Source organism: Cajanus cajan, chromosome 11 (assembly GCF_000230855.2).
Source record: "Cajanus cajan strain Asha chromosome 11, NIPB_CcT2T_4, whole genome shotgun sequence".
Taxonomy (NCBI): domain Eukaryota; kingdom Viridiplantae; phylum Streptophyta; class Magnoliopsida; order Fabales; family Fabaceae; genus Cajanus; species Cajanus cajan.
In genome coordinates, this window is record NC_138527.1 from 3,080,481 (window position 1) to 3,095,974 (window position 15,494).

General features: G+C 30.0%; 2 protein-coding genes across 3 annotated transcripts; both read left to right on the forward strand.

The window, feature by feature from the left end:
• The first annotated feature begins 5,678 nt into the window (after positions 1–5,678).
• LOC109816804 (cytochrome P450 71D11) lies at positions 5,679–9,719 on the forward strand. Of its 2 annotated transcripts, none has more exons than XM_020381929.3 (3): positions 5,679–6,677; positions 7,678–8,292; positions 9,427–9,719. In XM_020381929.3, the coding sequence occupies exons 1-3, from the start codon at positions 5,694–5,696 to the stop codon at positions 9,439–9,441; spliced, it is 1,614 nt and encodes a 537-aa protein (XP_020237518.2). In that variant the 5' UTR covers positions 5,679–5,693; the 3' UTR covers positions 9,442–9,719. The 2 variants fall into 2 exon arrangements, with proteins under 2 accessions (XP_020237518.2, XP_029130942.2); XM_029275109.2 differs by lacking the exon at positions 9,427–9,719 and adding an exon at positions 9,263–9,351.
• Positions 9,720–12,083: 2,364 nt separating this feature from the next.
• LOC145953240 (uncharacterized) lies at positions 12,084–15,274 on the forward strand. Its single transcript, XM_083067119.1, has 10 exons — positions 12,084–12,511; positions 12,585–12,788; positions 12,873–13,108; positions 13,201–13,841; positions 13,914–14,176; positions 14,250–14,417; positions 14,485–14,589; positions 14,669–14,741; positions 14,822–14,917; positions 15,004–15,274. Exons 4-10 carry the CDS (start codon positions 13,389–13,391, stop codon positions 15,091–15,093), a joined length of 1,248 nt encoding a protein of 415 aa, XP_082923245.1. The 5' UTR covers positions 12,084–12,511; positions 12,585–12,788; positions 12,873–13,108; positions 13,201–13,388; the 3' UTR covers positions 15,094–15,274.
• The last annotated feature ends 220 nt before the right edge of the window (positions 15,275–15,494 follow it).

A 15,494-nucleotide genomic window follows, 5' to 3' on the forward strand; every position in this document is an offset into this window, starting at 1 on the left:
TCTCATATCTCATTATCATTTCTCATTCCCATATCACATTATCATGTCTCATTATCACTTTTTACATCATCTCATCATATTCACATAGTCATCACTTTTCACATCATCTCATCATATTCACATAATCATCATTTTTCACATCATCTCATCATATTCACATAGTGTCTACAGAGCACTCAAAATCATATTAAAATTGATCTATTTTCAAAAATAAACACATATTTATACATCTCATTCAACAAGGAATACATCAGAACAATCAGAAAGCAAAACAGAAAATATTCATATTTTGCCTGTTTCTCATAGGGTTCCCACAGGAACCCACAGAGCACTCTAATTCATATCAAAACTTGTTTATTTTCAAGATTATATACATATTTACACTCAGCAAATATCAAGAAACACAACAGAAAACTCAGAAGGTAAAACAGAAAACATTTAAAATTTGCCTCTTACAATTATCAATGCATTCCCTTAGGGTTTCCCATAGGAACCCATAGAAATCTCAATTCATACGATTAATTACATATAAGAAAACAATAGGCAAAACAGATACAATTGGGAAAAACCCCTCATACATAAGCATACAAAAAATGCAACAAACATAGGATTGGGGGCCAATCCCACTACCCAGAGCGAGGTTTCTCACTCCCCCCTTACATGGATGAGCAGAAGACAAAGGTGTGATCTAAGGTCGTTCCTGAGTACTCTTCCTTAGAGCTCTTTGTTTCTCCTTTTTTTTCTCCTAACCCTTCAGAACGCAAATGAGGTAGATAGGGTTAACGCTACCTGACTCCTTAAAATTAATCTATTGGGCTGGGTCAACCCAACCCATTTTCCTTCTCTTCTAACCCACTTCTCTTTTTCCTCGAAATAATTAAATAAAATAAATACATGTATATTATAAAATATTTTTCCTCTATAATAATATATTTCTGACCCAAAATATAATAATATAATTTCAATAACAAAATATCATATAAAATCAACCTTCTCTTAAAACATATAAATATTTATTTAAATATGCTAATAAAAAATACTTATTTAATACGTACAAAATAATTGTCCAAAACAATAATTATTTAAAACGTACAAAATAATATTCTTCTATAATTATTAAAATAATTATGACCAAATACCATATAATAATAATTATTATTATTATTAAAAACCTTTAAAAATTCAATCAAACACATTTAATTAATCAAAATAATTATAAGGAAATAATTTTTATAAATACAAAAATAAATAATAATTATTCGTAGTATTAGTAAAAAAATTCGGGGTGTTACAATAGCTAAGTTGCGCAAGCTACATCCCATGCTCACAAGGGCAGGATTGAAACTTCTAAACTGAGTCATCCCCAAGGTTGGCTCCTAAGCTTCTACACAAAAGACCTTTCTTGGCAGTGTATTTCATTACCATTAAAAAAAATACTTTCATGCACATGATACATGTCAAACAAACTCTATGCATAACATTTCGCGTGATCTCATTAATTCATATCCAATTAATCTCATATCATAAAATCATCAACCATTTTCAATATAGGAATTAACAATTCAACTATATCAATTAAGTATTAACAATCAATGGCATAAGGGATCTCATAACCAGAACTCATACATAGCTAACAAACATATCAATAGCACATTCACATACTACATTTTCATAACTTAATCTTCTACAATATTGTAGGGTCCAAACACCTTAGCTAGAGCTATATATATGCTATTAAGTTGATCTTAATTTTATTAAAATGATAAGACAATTATCTCCAACTTCTATGTTGATCTTATGAGCTAAATATGTCATCTACTATTTTAAATAAAATATAAAACCAAAACATTTCAGCCTAAATCTAATAGTCTGACCTTTACTCACTAATTTGATCATAACTTGAGTTCTAGACCTTTTTTTAGGTGATTTTAACGGTATTTGAAATCTAACATCTAAGTCTACAACTTTAATGAAGATCATGAAACCTAATTTTTCCATTTAAGTCTACTCGAAAAGCTTACAACATACGCACATTACATTTTACACACAGAATATGAGGTTTGTCTTTTAACTCTCAAAACTTGATCATTCCTTAAAATTTTTATGTGATTCTTAAGTCTAAATTATAGCTCTAAATATCTACTTTCTAACCCAAGTGAGTCAAGGCTGAGAATATTTGAATGTTCATGATGAATTCTTGCTTATGTGAGGTCAATAACTAACCTTACCACTAATGCAAGTGAAAGAAAAAAGCTCTAAGGAATTTTACACAACTCACTTCAAGTGGGTCACACTACTCGCTTAAGTGAGAACACCCCAAGAGTCACTTGAAATGATTTTGTTGGCTTGCTTAAGTGAGTCATCTTGATTGCTTAACTAAGTCATCTTAATTGCTTAAGCGAGTTTCAACCAGCCAATAATGAAGACATATAAAAAGGTCTGCAAATTAGAAATAGAAATAATAATTTCATAGGGAGGAAAAAGTAAGGTTTTTAGAGGAAGGAAAACCAAAGTGGAAGCCATCACGATGGATCCCTCAAAAATATTTTACAACTTTTACGTGATTTTAAGTTATCCATGAGCAGCTAACCACTTTATGATGGGAATCAACATAGCTACTCGATTCCATGTAATTATTTTAATCATTCAATAAAAGTTTTTATTTAATTAATTGTTCTTCTTCTACACTTAATGCTTGTCGTAGTTTGATATTTCATGATTCTATAGAATTATTTGAGGTTACAAAACATTTTTAAAACTACAATATGGATAAGAACACTAACAATGCTTATTACACTACAACAAAAATTGTTTTTAACGACAATTGTTTAATGACAATAATTTAATTGCCGTTATTTAATTATATAATAAAAATATTAATGACTAATATATAATAGCCACTAAAAGTGTATTTATATTACACTAAAGTTTACGATTAGCGACAATTATTTATTTAAAAAAACTAGTCCCACATCGATTAGAGATAAGATAATTAAATAGTATATAAGTGAGTAATAACTATCACCTTATAAGTTAATTTATAGGGTTGAGTTAGACTCTTAATTCACTATAATAAATTAGTATCAAATCACCCACTATTACCAAAATTAAAAAAATAAATTAAAAAATATATAAATAGAAGACAACCCTCATCTTACAAAAGTCACTAAATGGATAGAAAGGAGACAATTGAAAAAATAACTTTTAATAGCCTTTAAAATGGCTACTAAAATTGCCACTAAAAAAATAAGTTTTCCCGAAAATTTAGTAGGTCTTTACCAGCATTTTATATAAATGCCGGTAATAGTATTAGCGACACTAGATACACCAACCATTATTTAAATGCTGGTAAAAAAAATAATGACCATTTATATGATCGCTAAAGAATAAATTAATTGCCACAAAAACCTAATTTTGGTGTAGTGTTACTAGGAATAATTTAAAAATTATTAGTCAATGTTTAAAACCTTTTTTCTTAATGCAAGTTGCTTAATTAACTTTAATAGAATTAAGTTTTTATTTAAGGGACTTATAATTTCTCACTTAAAGAATAGAGGTATTTAATCCCAAACAAAATAAGAGATTAGGGTAAAATATTTTTATTGGATAATACCTTTATTAGTTGTTCAATTAACAAAATATTTTTACTATTTAATACCTTTATTGGTTGTTGAATTTCTCGCTTGAAGTTAATTAATACTTTTTTTAGTTGTTGAAATAATAAAATAATTGCTAAAATTGAATGATTAGGTGGATACGTGAGAGGTAGGTCATGTTATCTCTTTGATCTAATTTGAGAATTTTCCTCTTATTTTAATAAATGAATTTTATAGTAATGTAGTATAATTTCCTCTACAACAAAAGTTTTTCTTTTTTTTTCATTATCTTTCCTTATTTTTTTTTTTAATTTCTTATTTTAGTCAAGAGTTATTATTTAATTACTTTGGTTACCAACAAATCACTAAAATCAATTTCTTCCTTTCTTTATCATTAGTTGCAATCCATGTTTAATATGTTTTCTTTAACTAAAAACAGTCATTTTTTATTTTATGCGTTGTAAACTTAAATCTTATATTTTCCTAATTAGTATCAAATTATAATAATTAATCATTGCGTAAGTAACTAAGAATTTGATACTTTTTGTCCATTTATTGCTAAGGAGAATTAACAGTCACATTTTAAAATATTGAACATTCAAAAAAGAGAGTTATGAATAATTAATAATGGTTGTTATTTATAACTATTTATATTTCATTTTAATACTAATTAATAACTTGTAACTATTCCATTATAGTAAGTATCGACCCATCTCTGGAAAGATGAATACAATAGAACTCCCCATTCTATACGGTACATTGTTCTCTATTTTCTATCTTATCTACTAGATTCCTATATTTTTATGTTAATTTTCGTAACATTTCACAATTAATACAATTGAGTACAATTAATTAGTTTAATAAAAGACAATTATTTCTAAATCAACAATTAAATGACCAGAAATTAATAATTGCTATATGTAATTTATTAATTATTTATTTTAACAACCATAATGAAAAATGTGTTTAATAATGTGTATTAGAATATATATATATATATATATATATATATATATATATATATATATTTGCAAGTATTTAAATACTTATAAAATATGATAAAAAAATATAAACTAAAAGAAATTAAAACTTTAGTTTGTTAATAATGAAAATATAAACCTAAAATATGAAAGATGCGGTTAATTAAAACTTTTAATTTCGAATATTCTATATAAATTTTAATTGATAAAAATATTTATTATGATTAGAATTGTTCCAATAGTAAATTCATTGACGTAGTTGGAGTTGGAGTTAGCGTGTTTGATTTATTATCTATTTTGATATTTATTGGACCGTGACAATTTTTTCCTTAAAAACATATCAATAAATTAAGCAATATGATATTTTTAAATATATCGAAATAAAATTCTTAATCGAGATTAAAAGACAAGAATATTTAAACAAGAGAGTGATATAATCAAAATAAGAATATTTAAATTTATTTTATTTTTTATTGTTTGTCTACAGAAAATTAAAACATTTTATTTGAATATGCAATTAAAACATCTTTAAAACAAGAGAAAATTAGTTGCTTACAACAATTTGCCTAAATTAAAGGTAATGTGGTGAGTTTACCTTAACATAATTAAGTCAATTAAATGCAATTAACTCCTTTAAATAGTAGACGTAATTAGCACATAAAAACTAATTGAATGACCATTAATTTGTTCACTTTAATATCTAATTTTCTGATTAATGAATCTGAGTATCAAAATGAATATATAAATTGTGTTTAATATTGTATATTAGAAGAGTTTTTCTTAATATTTGAAAAGACAGATAAATATGAAACAATGATATTTAGAAAGTATTTAAAATTTTAGTTTATAAAAAATAAAAATAAAAATTAACATATAGATAAGCAGTCCTTCAAATATTTTAATTAACAAAGTTTAATGTTAATTTTAATTGATTAAAAAATTAATTGTAATTTGAATACGTATCCTTATATTTAATGTTAATCGACTAATAATAAATTTATCCTAAATTTAAAAGATTAAAAATATATTTAAGGTTAAAATTATAATTAAATTTTAATTTTTTGTTACACTTTAATTAATTTTTATCTTTACGTGTGTTTGTGTCTTCATCGTAAAAATGAAATCCTTTCTGGAAAGTATAAATAACAAGCAACAAGCAGCAACCGAAATCCTGTCTTTAACTATGATCAATCATCTTACTGTCATGGATTCTAAAATACTTTATTTATTGACTCTTATCATGCCCTTTTTCCTTCTCATCATTGTAACACTGAAAATAAGGAGGAATGTTAAGAAAACCGAGTCACCTCCAAACATACCAGGACCATGGAAGCTACCTATTGTAGGAAATATACCTCATCTAGTTACATCAACACCACATAGAAAACTAAGAGATTTGGCCAAAATATATGGACCATTAATGCATCTGCAACTTGGGGAGATCTTCGCAATCATAGTTTCTTCTGCAGAATATGCTGAGGAGATAATGAAAACCCATGATTTGAACTTTTCGTCAAGGCCCCGCATGCTACTTACAGATATAGCATCTTATGGTTACACAAATATTGCTTTTTCACCTTATGGAAATTATTGGAGACAGGTACGAAAAATATGCACAGTAAAGTTTTTGTCCCAAAAACGTGTCAACTCATTTCAACCACTAAGAGAAGAAGAGTTCATCAATCTTGTTAAGACAGTTGCTTCACATAATGGGACCCCCGTCAACTTCACAGAAACTGTATCTTCATCAATATATAATATCATATCAAGAACTACGTTTGGCACAAAATGCAAAGACCAAGAAGAACTCATATTGTTTTTAAAAGAAGCAGTGCCAGTTGCAGCAGGATTGACCATAGGAGATTTGTTTCCTTCTGCTAAATGTCTTCAATTTGTTACTGGTTTAAGGCCAAAGATTTGGAGGCTGCAACGAGGAATTGAACGGATACTCGAAAACATCATCAATGAACACAAAGAAGCTAAGTCAAAAGCCAAAGAAGAGCATGAAGATTTGGTAGATATCCTCCTAAAATTCCACGATGGTAATGATAATAACCAGGACATTTTCTTAACTGTTAACAATATCAAGGCTATTATACAGGTAAGTTATGAATTAATCCTTTCCTTTATGAAGATAATCTCGTTACTTTCTATAGAACTTAGACAATTCTTTAATACTACTTACACCACAACATCTCACACATCTACTCTTCAAAATTATGAAATATGTGGTCTTTTCCGTGTTGTGTTATTGTATGGCTTATGCATATACTTTTTTATTTTGACTCCTCCAAAGAGAGGAGTGTGTTACAATATTAGTACAAAGTTATAGCTACTAATGGGAAAATCAATTGCTTAGATATTTTATCAAGTTCATAGTTTGTTATACACGTGTTTATGATTTTAAATAGAGAAATTCTATGGTACCCATCTTATTTGAGAGGGTACCGGTACAGTTTTTTATATTTTATATTTTTAGTAATTTATTTAAATAATATTTATAATATTTTATCCTTTCAATTTTTAAATTATTTAGTCATTTTATTTTTATTTTATATATTCTAATTTATTTGTAATAATATTATTATATATTTAAATAGTTTAATTTTAATAATTTTTTAAGTATATTTTTATCTTTTCATTTAAAATTTTTGAATTTTTATATTTTTATTTTAATAATTTTTTAAGTATATTTTTTGTCTTTTTGTCTTAAATTTTTGAATTTTTATATTGTAATTTTAATAATTTTTTATTTCTACTATTTATTAATTTTTTCTTTTTCTTTAATATTTTATAATATTATTGAAAACTTATAATTTTAATCTCTATAATTTTATCTTACTTTTTATTTTATAAATATAATTTAAATTATTTATTTTATAATTAAATTAATTTTTTTAAAAAAATTTTATGAATTTACATAGAAAAATGTATTGAAACCCTTCCATCTTTGAGGGTACCGTAGCAACTCCCTTTTAAATAATCTAAACAGTTGATCTTCCAATCAACAGTTGTTACGATACTTCATACTCTAAAGTAACTCTCACTTTAATTAGAAAAGTAAAATCCATAACTAAAACTCACTGGTCAATACTTTGCAGGATATCTTTGGCGCTGGAGGTGAAACGTCATCAAATGCCATAAATTGGGCAATGGTAGAGATGGTAAAGGATCCAAAAGTAATGAAGAAAGCACAAGTTGAAGTGAGAAAGGTATTCGATAGAAAAGGAAGGGTAGATGAAAGTTGCATTGATGAGCTCAAATATTTGAAATCAATTGTCATGGAGACCTTAAGGTTACATCCCCCAGCTCCTCTTTTACTTCCAAGAGAAAATGGACAAGCATGTGAGATACGTGGGTATCATGTACCAGTCAAAAGTAAGGTAATTATCAATGCATGGGCAATTGGAAGAGATCCAAACTATTGGATTGAACCAGAAAAATTTTATCCAGAGAGATTTATTGATAGGTCTATGGACTACAAAGGGAGTAATTTTGAATACATTCCATTTGGTGCTGGAAGAAGAATATGCCCAGGCATCACCTTTGCTTCAGTAAATATTGAACTGGCCCTTGCCTTCTTGTTGTATCATTTTGATTGGAAGCTTCCAAATGGAATGGAAAGTGAGGACTTGGACATGACTGAGGAATTTGGAGCAGCTGTCAGAAGAAAGGATGACCTATACTTGATACCCATCACTTCTCGTCCTTTACTGGTATGATAAACTCATAAACCATAAAAAGAAAAGACTGTCACCTTTGAATTTGTTATTTACCATTAACTACCGAAAGAATTTTTGTATCCATGTTATTTTAGTAGAACTGAAGATTCTATAATGCATTAAAGTCTTTGATAATTATATATAGAAGTTCTGTCTAACAAGGGAAATTTAGTTGCAACAAATTACCATGTAGCACTAAGCTGAAATGCGGCACCGATCAGTTCATAATATTTATATAAATAAAAAAGTGGCAACATTCCCCATGTTTTTATTGATCGATAATGGAAAACTGACAATTAGTGTATTTCTGTTTGACATACCACAAGTTATTTTTTGTATGCCTCTCTTCAAATTTCTCCTACAAAGAAATTACATCCCATCTATCATCTGCTTCATCTCAAACCACTGATCAATGCCCATTTAGCTGATAATTTGTTCTTCGAATTGATGTTTGATTCAAATTCATGCTTGAATATATTGTTGGGGAAAAGTCCTCTCTACACACAATGAAGATCAGAGTATAGAAGTCTACATACAAATAACAATACAAATATAAAATAACAAAGACATAAACTTTAACATATTTTTCAACACTTCTTGCCTATATTTATCAGAAGATTTCAACAAATATATTCATCTAAATTTAGTATTTTTTAATAAAGGTCCAAAAATATATTCATAAATTATACTTAGTGGACCTTTGTATTTCCACCATTTCACTACTTTTATTATGGTAGTGGGCTTTTCCCAAGAGTCACTATACATTTACCACTTCTCGAAATATAACTACTGACATCTCTCATTCTTCGTTTATCTGGAAATTCGAAATAATTTTTCAACAAAATTATCATTCCCATGATGTTTTCGTAGTGGTTACCATTTTATCTCAATTGTCTTCATCAATACCTTTCACAATCTAGCACATCATAAATGTGTTACCATTTCTACTCCTTTCAAATTCAAGAGAAGTAGGCGATCATCCTATTGATACATAGGACATATGTAAACAAGGAGAAATGCATATGCATCAACCAAAAGTGCTCAGTAAGCATATATAACCAATTAATAATTATATTATCTAAATTTTTCTGTTAGAGGTTATCAAAAACGATGTTGATGTTTTTGCAGGGAACAAGTGGATAGTAGGGATGTAAACAATGCAAGAGTAGGCATAGAAGGATGAGTAGGATTCAATGCCAAGATCAAGAAGTCCAACATCTTTGTTGTAACATGCCTTAGTGTTTGCTGAATAATTGGTTAGTAAACCAAGTCTTTAAGAGATGTTACTGTGATATTTTGTTGAGCATTAATTTCTGGAGTTTCTTTTTTCATTTTTTCAGTTAAGATTTAGCTCTTTATAAAAGTAGTACCATGATTGTAATGAGTGTGCTTATTATAGCTATAAATTTAAGTTTTGTGTTTCTTTGCCTTTGATATATTTTTTCAATTTGTCTTTTGTTTTATACTTCCTTATATTATAACAACAAACTAGATATTAACTCGTTCGATTGTGCAGGTTTATAAATAAATGTATATAATATAATTTGAAGATGTTAAAAATATTTAAAAAAATAATATAAATTTTGTGAATTATTAAAAATAAATAATTGTAGAATAGTTATTGAATTTATAGGTAAAAATAATATTTATTTGTCAATATTATATTAATTATATATAATATATATATATATATATACGATACAATTTAGAGAGATTCAAAATATCAGAAAAATGTAATTTCATATAAAATTGTAAAATAAATAATTGTAAAATTTTGTTGAAATTATACGTAGAAAACTTATATTTTAAAAAATTTATATAAATTATACAAATTGTAAATTAATGTTTGCTAAAACATTAAATTAAAAAAATATTTTGTAAATCATGCATAGATAAATAAATACTACCATTTAGGACACATAGATAAATAAAATTGAAATAATTATTTTATTAAAATACTACTATTTAATAAAAACAAAATAATTTCTTCATCATTCTTTCTAATAGTCAAAGTTATATTTTTTTAAATGTACTTAAATTAAAAGTCTCGTGAATAACCATTCAGTATAGTTTAAACTCATCTGTTAAAGAAATAAATACAGTAATAACTAATATTTTAAAAAAATTATAATAATGGCATTTGAACTTTAAAAAATGACACAAACTTAAAAAATATTATTACATTTAATTATGTGAAAATATCAAATATTATAATATTTTTAAATATCTATTTTTTTAAAAATAAAAGGTGGGTGATGCATCATTATAGATCCAAAACATTTTAATAACATTGACATTACAAGGACTATCAATCATTTACAGTATGTTCAATAAAAATTATCATAAAATAAAAAAGACAAAGTGCGGGGGACTAGACTAAAACTCACAAGGGAATTTAGCAAAAATGAAAGGACGAGAAATTACAATATCACTAGAACAAATAAGAAGAACATTTCACTAGATAAAATCAGCTCTAAAAGAAAGGTCAAGAACAATCAATTGATTAACACATTGGTTACCTTTCCTGTAAATGTATAAAGAAAAAAAAATGTAGAGATGTCAACAAGTAAAGACATCTACGCCATCTTCCTCTTAAAGGCCAAAGAATAGTTTTTGCATTAGACAAAGCAAGCAAGAGAAGCTTAGAATCACTGTTGAGACATAAATTAAACCACCCCTATCATAAGTTGTTTCAATAGCAATCATAATCACCACTACTTCAACATAAAAACAAGTTTTGATACCAATGTAGGTAGAGAATCCACCAAAAAATTTACCTCTAGAATTTCTAAATATTTTACCACCAGCCACATGTCTTGGACAACCAATAATGCACACCATCGTTACATTTGACAAAACCACTAGTCGAAGTATGTTAGTCAACCTATATGATCTGAGGAGGCTTGGGAGGATGAATAATGTAGGAAAGCTATTTAAGCAAATGTACATTTTCCAAAGAATGAAAAAGACAACTATTTACCAAAGTACTGGATAGCAAAATAGCTTATTGAATCAACACAATGGCCTTCTCCACAAGAATATAGATATTATTAAAACAAACTTGGTTTTGACAATGTCAAATTGTCCAAATTACTTGCACAAAAGTAGTAGCACTAGTGCAAAAAAGGGTATTTACGTCACCCAATTTACGTCGCAAACCACAAATACCGACGTTGTAAAAATGCGGTGGCAGTTTCGTAAATAAGTGGAGACTAATTTACGTCGGACCCCTGGTAGACCGACATAAATTAGGTAATTTACGTCGGGCCCCTCTATTCCAACGTAAATTTACGTCGGGCCCCCCTAGTCTGACGTAAATTTACGTCGGACCCCCCCAAGGCCGACGTAAATTTACGTCTTAGCAGCATAATCCGATGTAATAGTTTCACTATATTCCCCCAACTTACCATTTTCCATTCCCGCGCTCACCGTTTATACGAAATCCTCAGAATTTCTGAGTCTCCCACATCGTTTATTGCTACATTCAACGTATCCAAGTCTCTAAGTGTCTTAAGTGTCTGCACGTTGGTCGTTTGAGGTTAGTTTGTTGTCCACGTAATTTTTTTGTTTTTTTTTGCTATTTGTTCCTCTGGAACGGCCCGTTCTGCATGGAGAACGGCCTGTTCTCCTTGCAGAACGGGTCGTTCTCCTAGGAGAACGGGTCGTTCTCCTTGCAGAACGGGCCGTTCTCCTTGCAGAACGGCCTGTTCTGCTTAAATTATTGGCTTCGTAAATTGTTGATCTGGAACGGCCCGTTCTGATTTCGGTACGGGCTGTTCCAGATGCATTAATTATTGGCTTCGTAGAAATATTTATGGATTTTATCCGAAATTATTATCGATTTTTTAGGTTTGTAGTTTAGGTTAGAAAAATTATGAATAACTGAGTCAACAGTTAATTTGTCTATTCAGTTAATTCATTGTTTTAATAATGAGAGTTTAATTTTTTCAGGATTATGGAGGATTCTGAGTCTGGCAGTGGAAGGAAGGAAGGTAGATCTGTCACCCGATTGTCTGGGTTGACAGCTGGGCGCATTGCCAAGGAGAGGACACCAGTTGAGGTGGATCCTCGTTCTAGCAAGGCATCAGGCCCAAATGCTGCCAAGTTTAAGAGCTATTTGGGAGTTCTAGCTCGACGACATGTTTCTATTATCATTCCATCATGGGATGATGTTCAGGAGGTTGACAAGAACCTCATGTGGCAGGATATTCAGGTATATACTTTCACATCCCTTGAATATTATATAACTTAAATACATTATTTATTAATTGTTGTTATTTTCATAGCAAAATTTTGACATTCCCAATACTGAGGTCATGAGGAGGAAGATGTTATCTGCCCTGGCCACCAGGTGGAGAGACTTTAAGACTTTCTTGACACGGGAGTATGTATTTTGAGAGCGACAAAATGAGACTCTATGTCTAAAGTACCAGATCACTGATGAGGAGTGGATGTAATTTCGTGTCACTCGATTGGACCCTTCGTGGCAGGTTAGTTATTGATAACTCTTACATTGACACAAATACTTAAGGTATATTTTAATTAATCTTATTTTCTTTTTTGTATTATTGCAGGCTAAAAGAATAGCTGCCCAAGAACGACAGGCCAAGAATGATGCACCCCATCTATTGTCAAGAGGGGGATATGAAAGAAAAAAAAAGAAATGAAGAAGGCTAGGGCAGAGGCAGCAGGGGTTGAGTCTGCTGACCGTGTGGAGTCACCTCCCCGCCATGAGATGTGGATAGCAGCCCGAACAAAATCAGATGGGCAAATGACTTCTGAGTCTGCAAGGGTCGTTGCGGATAAAATAGTAAGTAAAAATATACAAACTAACACTCTCCATTTCAACTCATTTAATTCATAAGTGTAGTTTAGGGTATACTTATTGTTAATATGTTGTAGGAGGGTTTAGTTGAGCAGAGCACCCATGGCTCATTTGTTTCCGATGGTCGGAATGATATCCTCACAACGGCCATAGGAAGGCCAGAGCACGGAGGCCGTGTGCGTGGTGTTGGTGGTTCTTGGAGCCACCGAGATTTCTTTGGTGTCGATCATCGAGGAGCACTGTTGACTCTTGCAGTCAAGAGGTTATGCAGAGATTGGAGCAGAGATTGGAGAGTCAGTTTGAAGAGAGATTGAAGAATATTGAAAAACAGTTTGAACAGAAGTTTGAACTTTTGGCTCGTTCTCAGCAACAGACTGCAGTTGCTCATGATGGTGTTCGAGTCAGCACTAAAGGGAGTTGTGCTGCTCCAAATCCCTCACCGGATCAGACTCACATTGATGTACCAAACCAGTGTGAGTTATATGTTGAGGATGACCCCCCACGGTTAGTGGCAATTGGCCGAGTATTTGAGGGTGGCTCAACCATCCATGGTGTCCCTCTACAGCCAGACTGGACACGGGTTGTGGTTGACCAATTTCAAGATGTTGCTGCTCCAGTGCCTTTGCCCAATACAGAGGTTCAACTAGTGGGGCAGGCAACCGGCACATTCTTAGCTTGGCCAAAACGTTTGGTCATGCCGCTTTCAGCACGGGCAAAGGTAATTATATTATTGCTCTTTTATATTCTTATAATTCTATTATTGTTTAACTAATTTTCATTATTTCTTTAGGATTTTATCAATCGTGGTAAGGAGGTCATCAGAGAACCTCATGTTGATGATGCTCATATCGCAGAAGCTGAGGGTGATCCCATATCTAAGCTTCTAATCATATTACCACGATTAAAGAAGAAGCCAATTCAATTGCAGTGGGACATTAGAGTTTTTGGAGTTGATAGCTCTGATGTTCCACTATACATATCTTTGCCTGATGCATTAGAGATTGTTGGGGGAAACTCCATGTTAAATATATCTATCATACAGCTGTGGGCCATGTAAGTCATATTTTCTTTTATGAGTCTAAATTTACAATAATTACATTTAACTTATAATAATTATTTGTGTTAGGTACATGGACAAATTGAGTGTGGAGCAAGGACAAGCAGAAATATATGGATTTATTGAGCCTCAATCAATCCAAAAATCAGGAAACACTCAGGTCCAGATCCAGCAATATATGCAAACATGGATGAGTGACTCAAGAAGAGATATATACATGGCTCCATACAATGACGGGTTAGTTTTTTAATTGGTTTTTTAATCATGGTAATTTTATAACTAATTTGTTTGTCATACAATGTAGGTCCCATTGGCAGTTAATGGTAATCATTCCTAAGGAATATACCGTGGTGTGGTTTTGTTCACTACATCGAAAACCAAGCCACGAAATTAAATGCCAATTACAAGGGTAACTAAATTTTTTCATTATGTTTTAAAACTGTAATTATATATATTGGCTAACATTTGTTTTTATTTCAATAAATTAGAATCGTGTCTGGAGCTAATATTTTAAGTGGAAGAGGCAGATCATCAAAGTCATTGCATTTCATATACCCTAAGGTTAGCAAATTAATTCATACAGTCAATAATATTTAAATTTATTGACTTTGAAAATAATAGTTATTTGTTTCTCATTTTAGTGTAATAAGCAACAAGACTCGTTTGAATGTGGCTATTACATCATGTATTGGATGAGAGCCATAGTTTCTGCGGGTATTATTGATTCTTGGGCGCAGGTAATTCATATCAAAATTTATTTAACTATATTTACCTTTAGGATAATTAACATTACATATTAATGACACTTAAATTAATGTTTCAGGTCTTTCAAGATCCATCTTCATTGCCCGAAGATGAGTTGCTCAAGATAAGAGAACAATGGACAACTTTTTTTCTAAGTTTAGTTAGTTAGATATTAAGTTTATAGTTTGATAGTTAGTTAGTTTAGTTAGTTAGATAGCATTGACAAACATATGTTTTATAGCTTTTTTAGGATAATAGGATTTACATTGTCATAATTTATGTTTTTTAAGATTTATATATTATTTTCTTTTTGTCATTCAATTTTGAAATATAATTTGAATTTCTATTCTGGACTGCCTGGTTTAGATTTGGTATTTTGGACTATATTTATATGCAGGTGTTGGGTATATCAAAAATTTATAAACGTTTTAAAAAAAAACTGCCACAATTTACGTCGGACATGGCTTTGTCCGACGTAAATTTACGTCGGGCCTTGCAATGGCCGACGTAAATTTACGTCGAACCACGCCATGTCCGACGTAAAATTGTGGCATGTTTTTTGTCCCTTTT

What these genes read in the sequence shown, in the direction of transcription:
- LOC109816804 (XM_029275109.2), top strand. Translation starts at nt 5,694, where the DNA reads ATGAAATCCTTTCTGGAAAGTATAAATAACAAGCAACAAGCAGCAACC. An exon ending in ATATCAAGGCTATTATACAG is followed by an intron (nt 6,678 to 7,677) that starts GTAAGTTATGAA and finishes AATACTTTGCAG; the next exon opens with GATATCTTTGGCGCTGGAGG. An exon ending in TCACTTCTCGTCCTTTACTG is followed by an intron (nt 8,293 to 9,262) that starts GTATGATAAACT and finishes TTCAAATTCAAG; the next exon opens with AGAAGTAGGCGATCATCCTA.
- LOC145953240 (XM_083067119.1), top strand. Translation starts at nt 13,389, where the DNA reads ATGCAGAGATTGGAGCAGAGATTGGAGAGTCAGTTTGAAGAGAGATTG. An exon ending in CGCTTTCAGCACGGGCAAAG is followed by an intron (nt 13,842 to 13,913) that starts GTAATTATATTA and finishes TTATTTCTTTAG; the next exon opens with GATTTTATCAATCGTGGTAA. An exon ending in TTATTGATTCTTGGGCGCAG is followed by an intron (nt 14,918 to 15,003) that starts GTAATTCATATC and finishes TTAATGTTTCAG; the next exon opens with GTCTTTCAAGATCCATCTTC.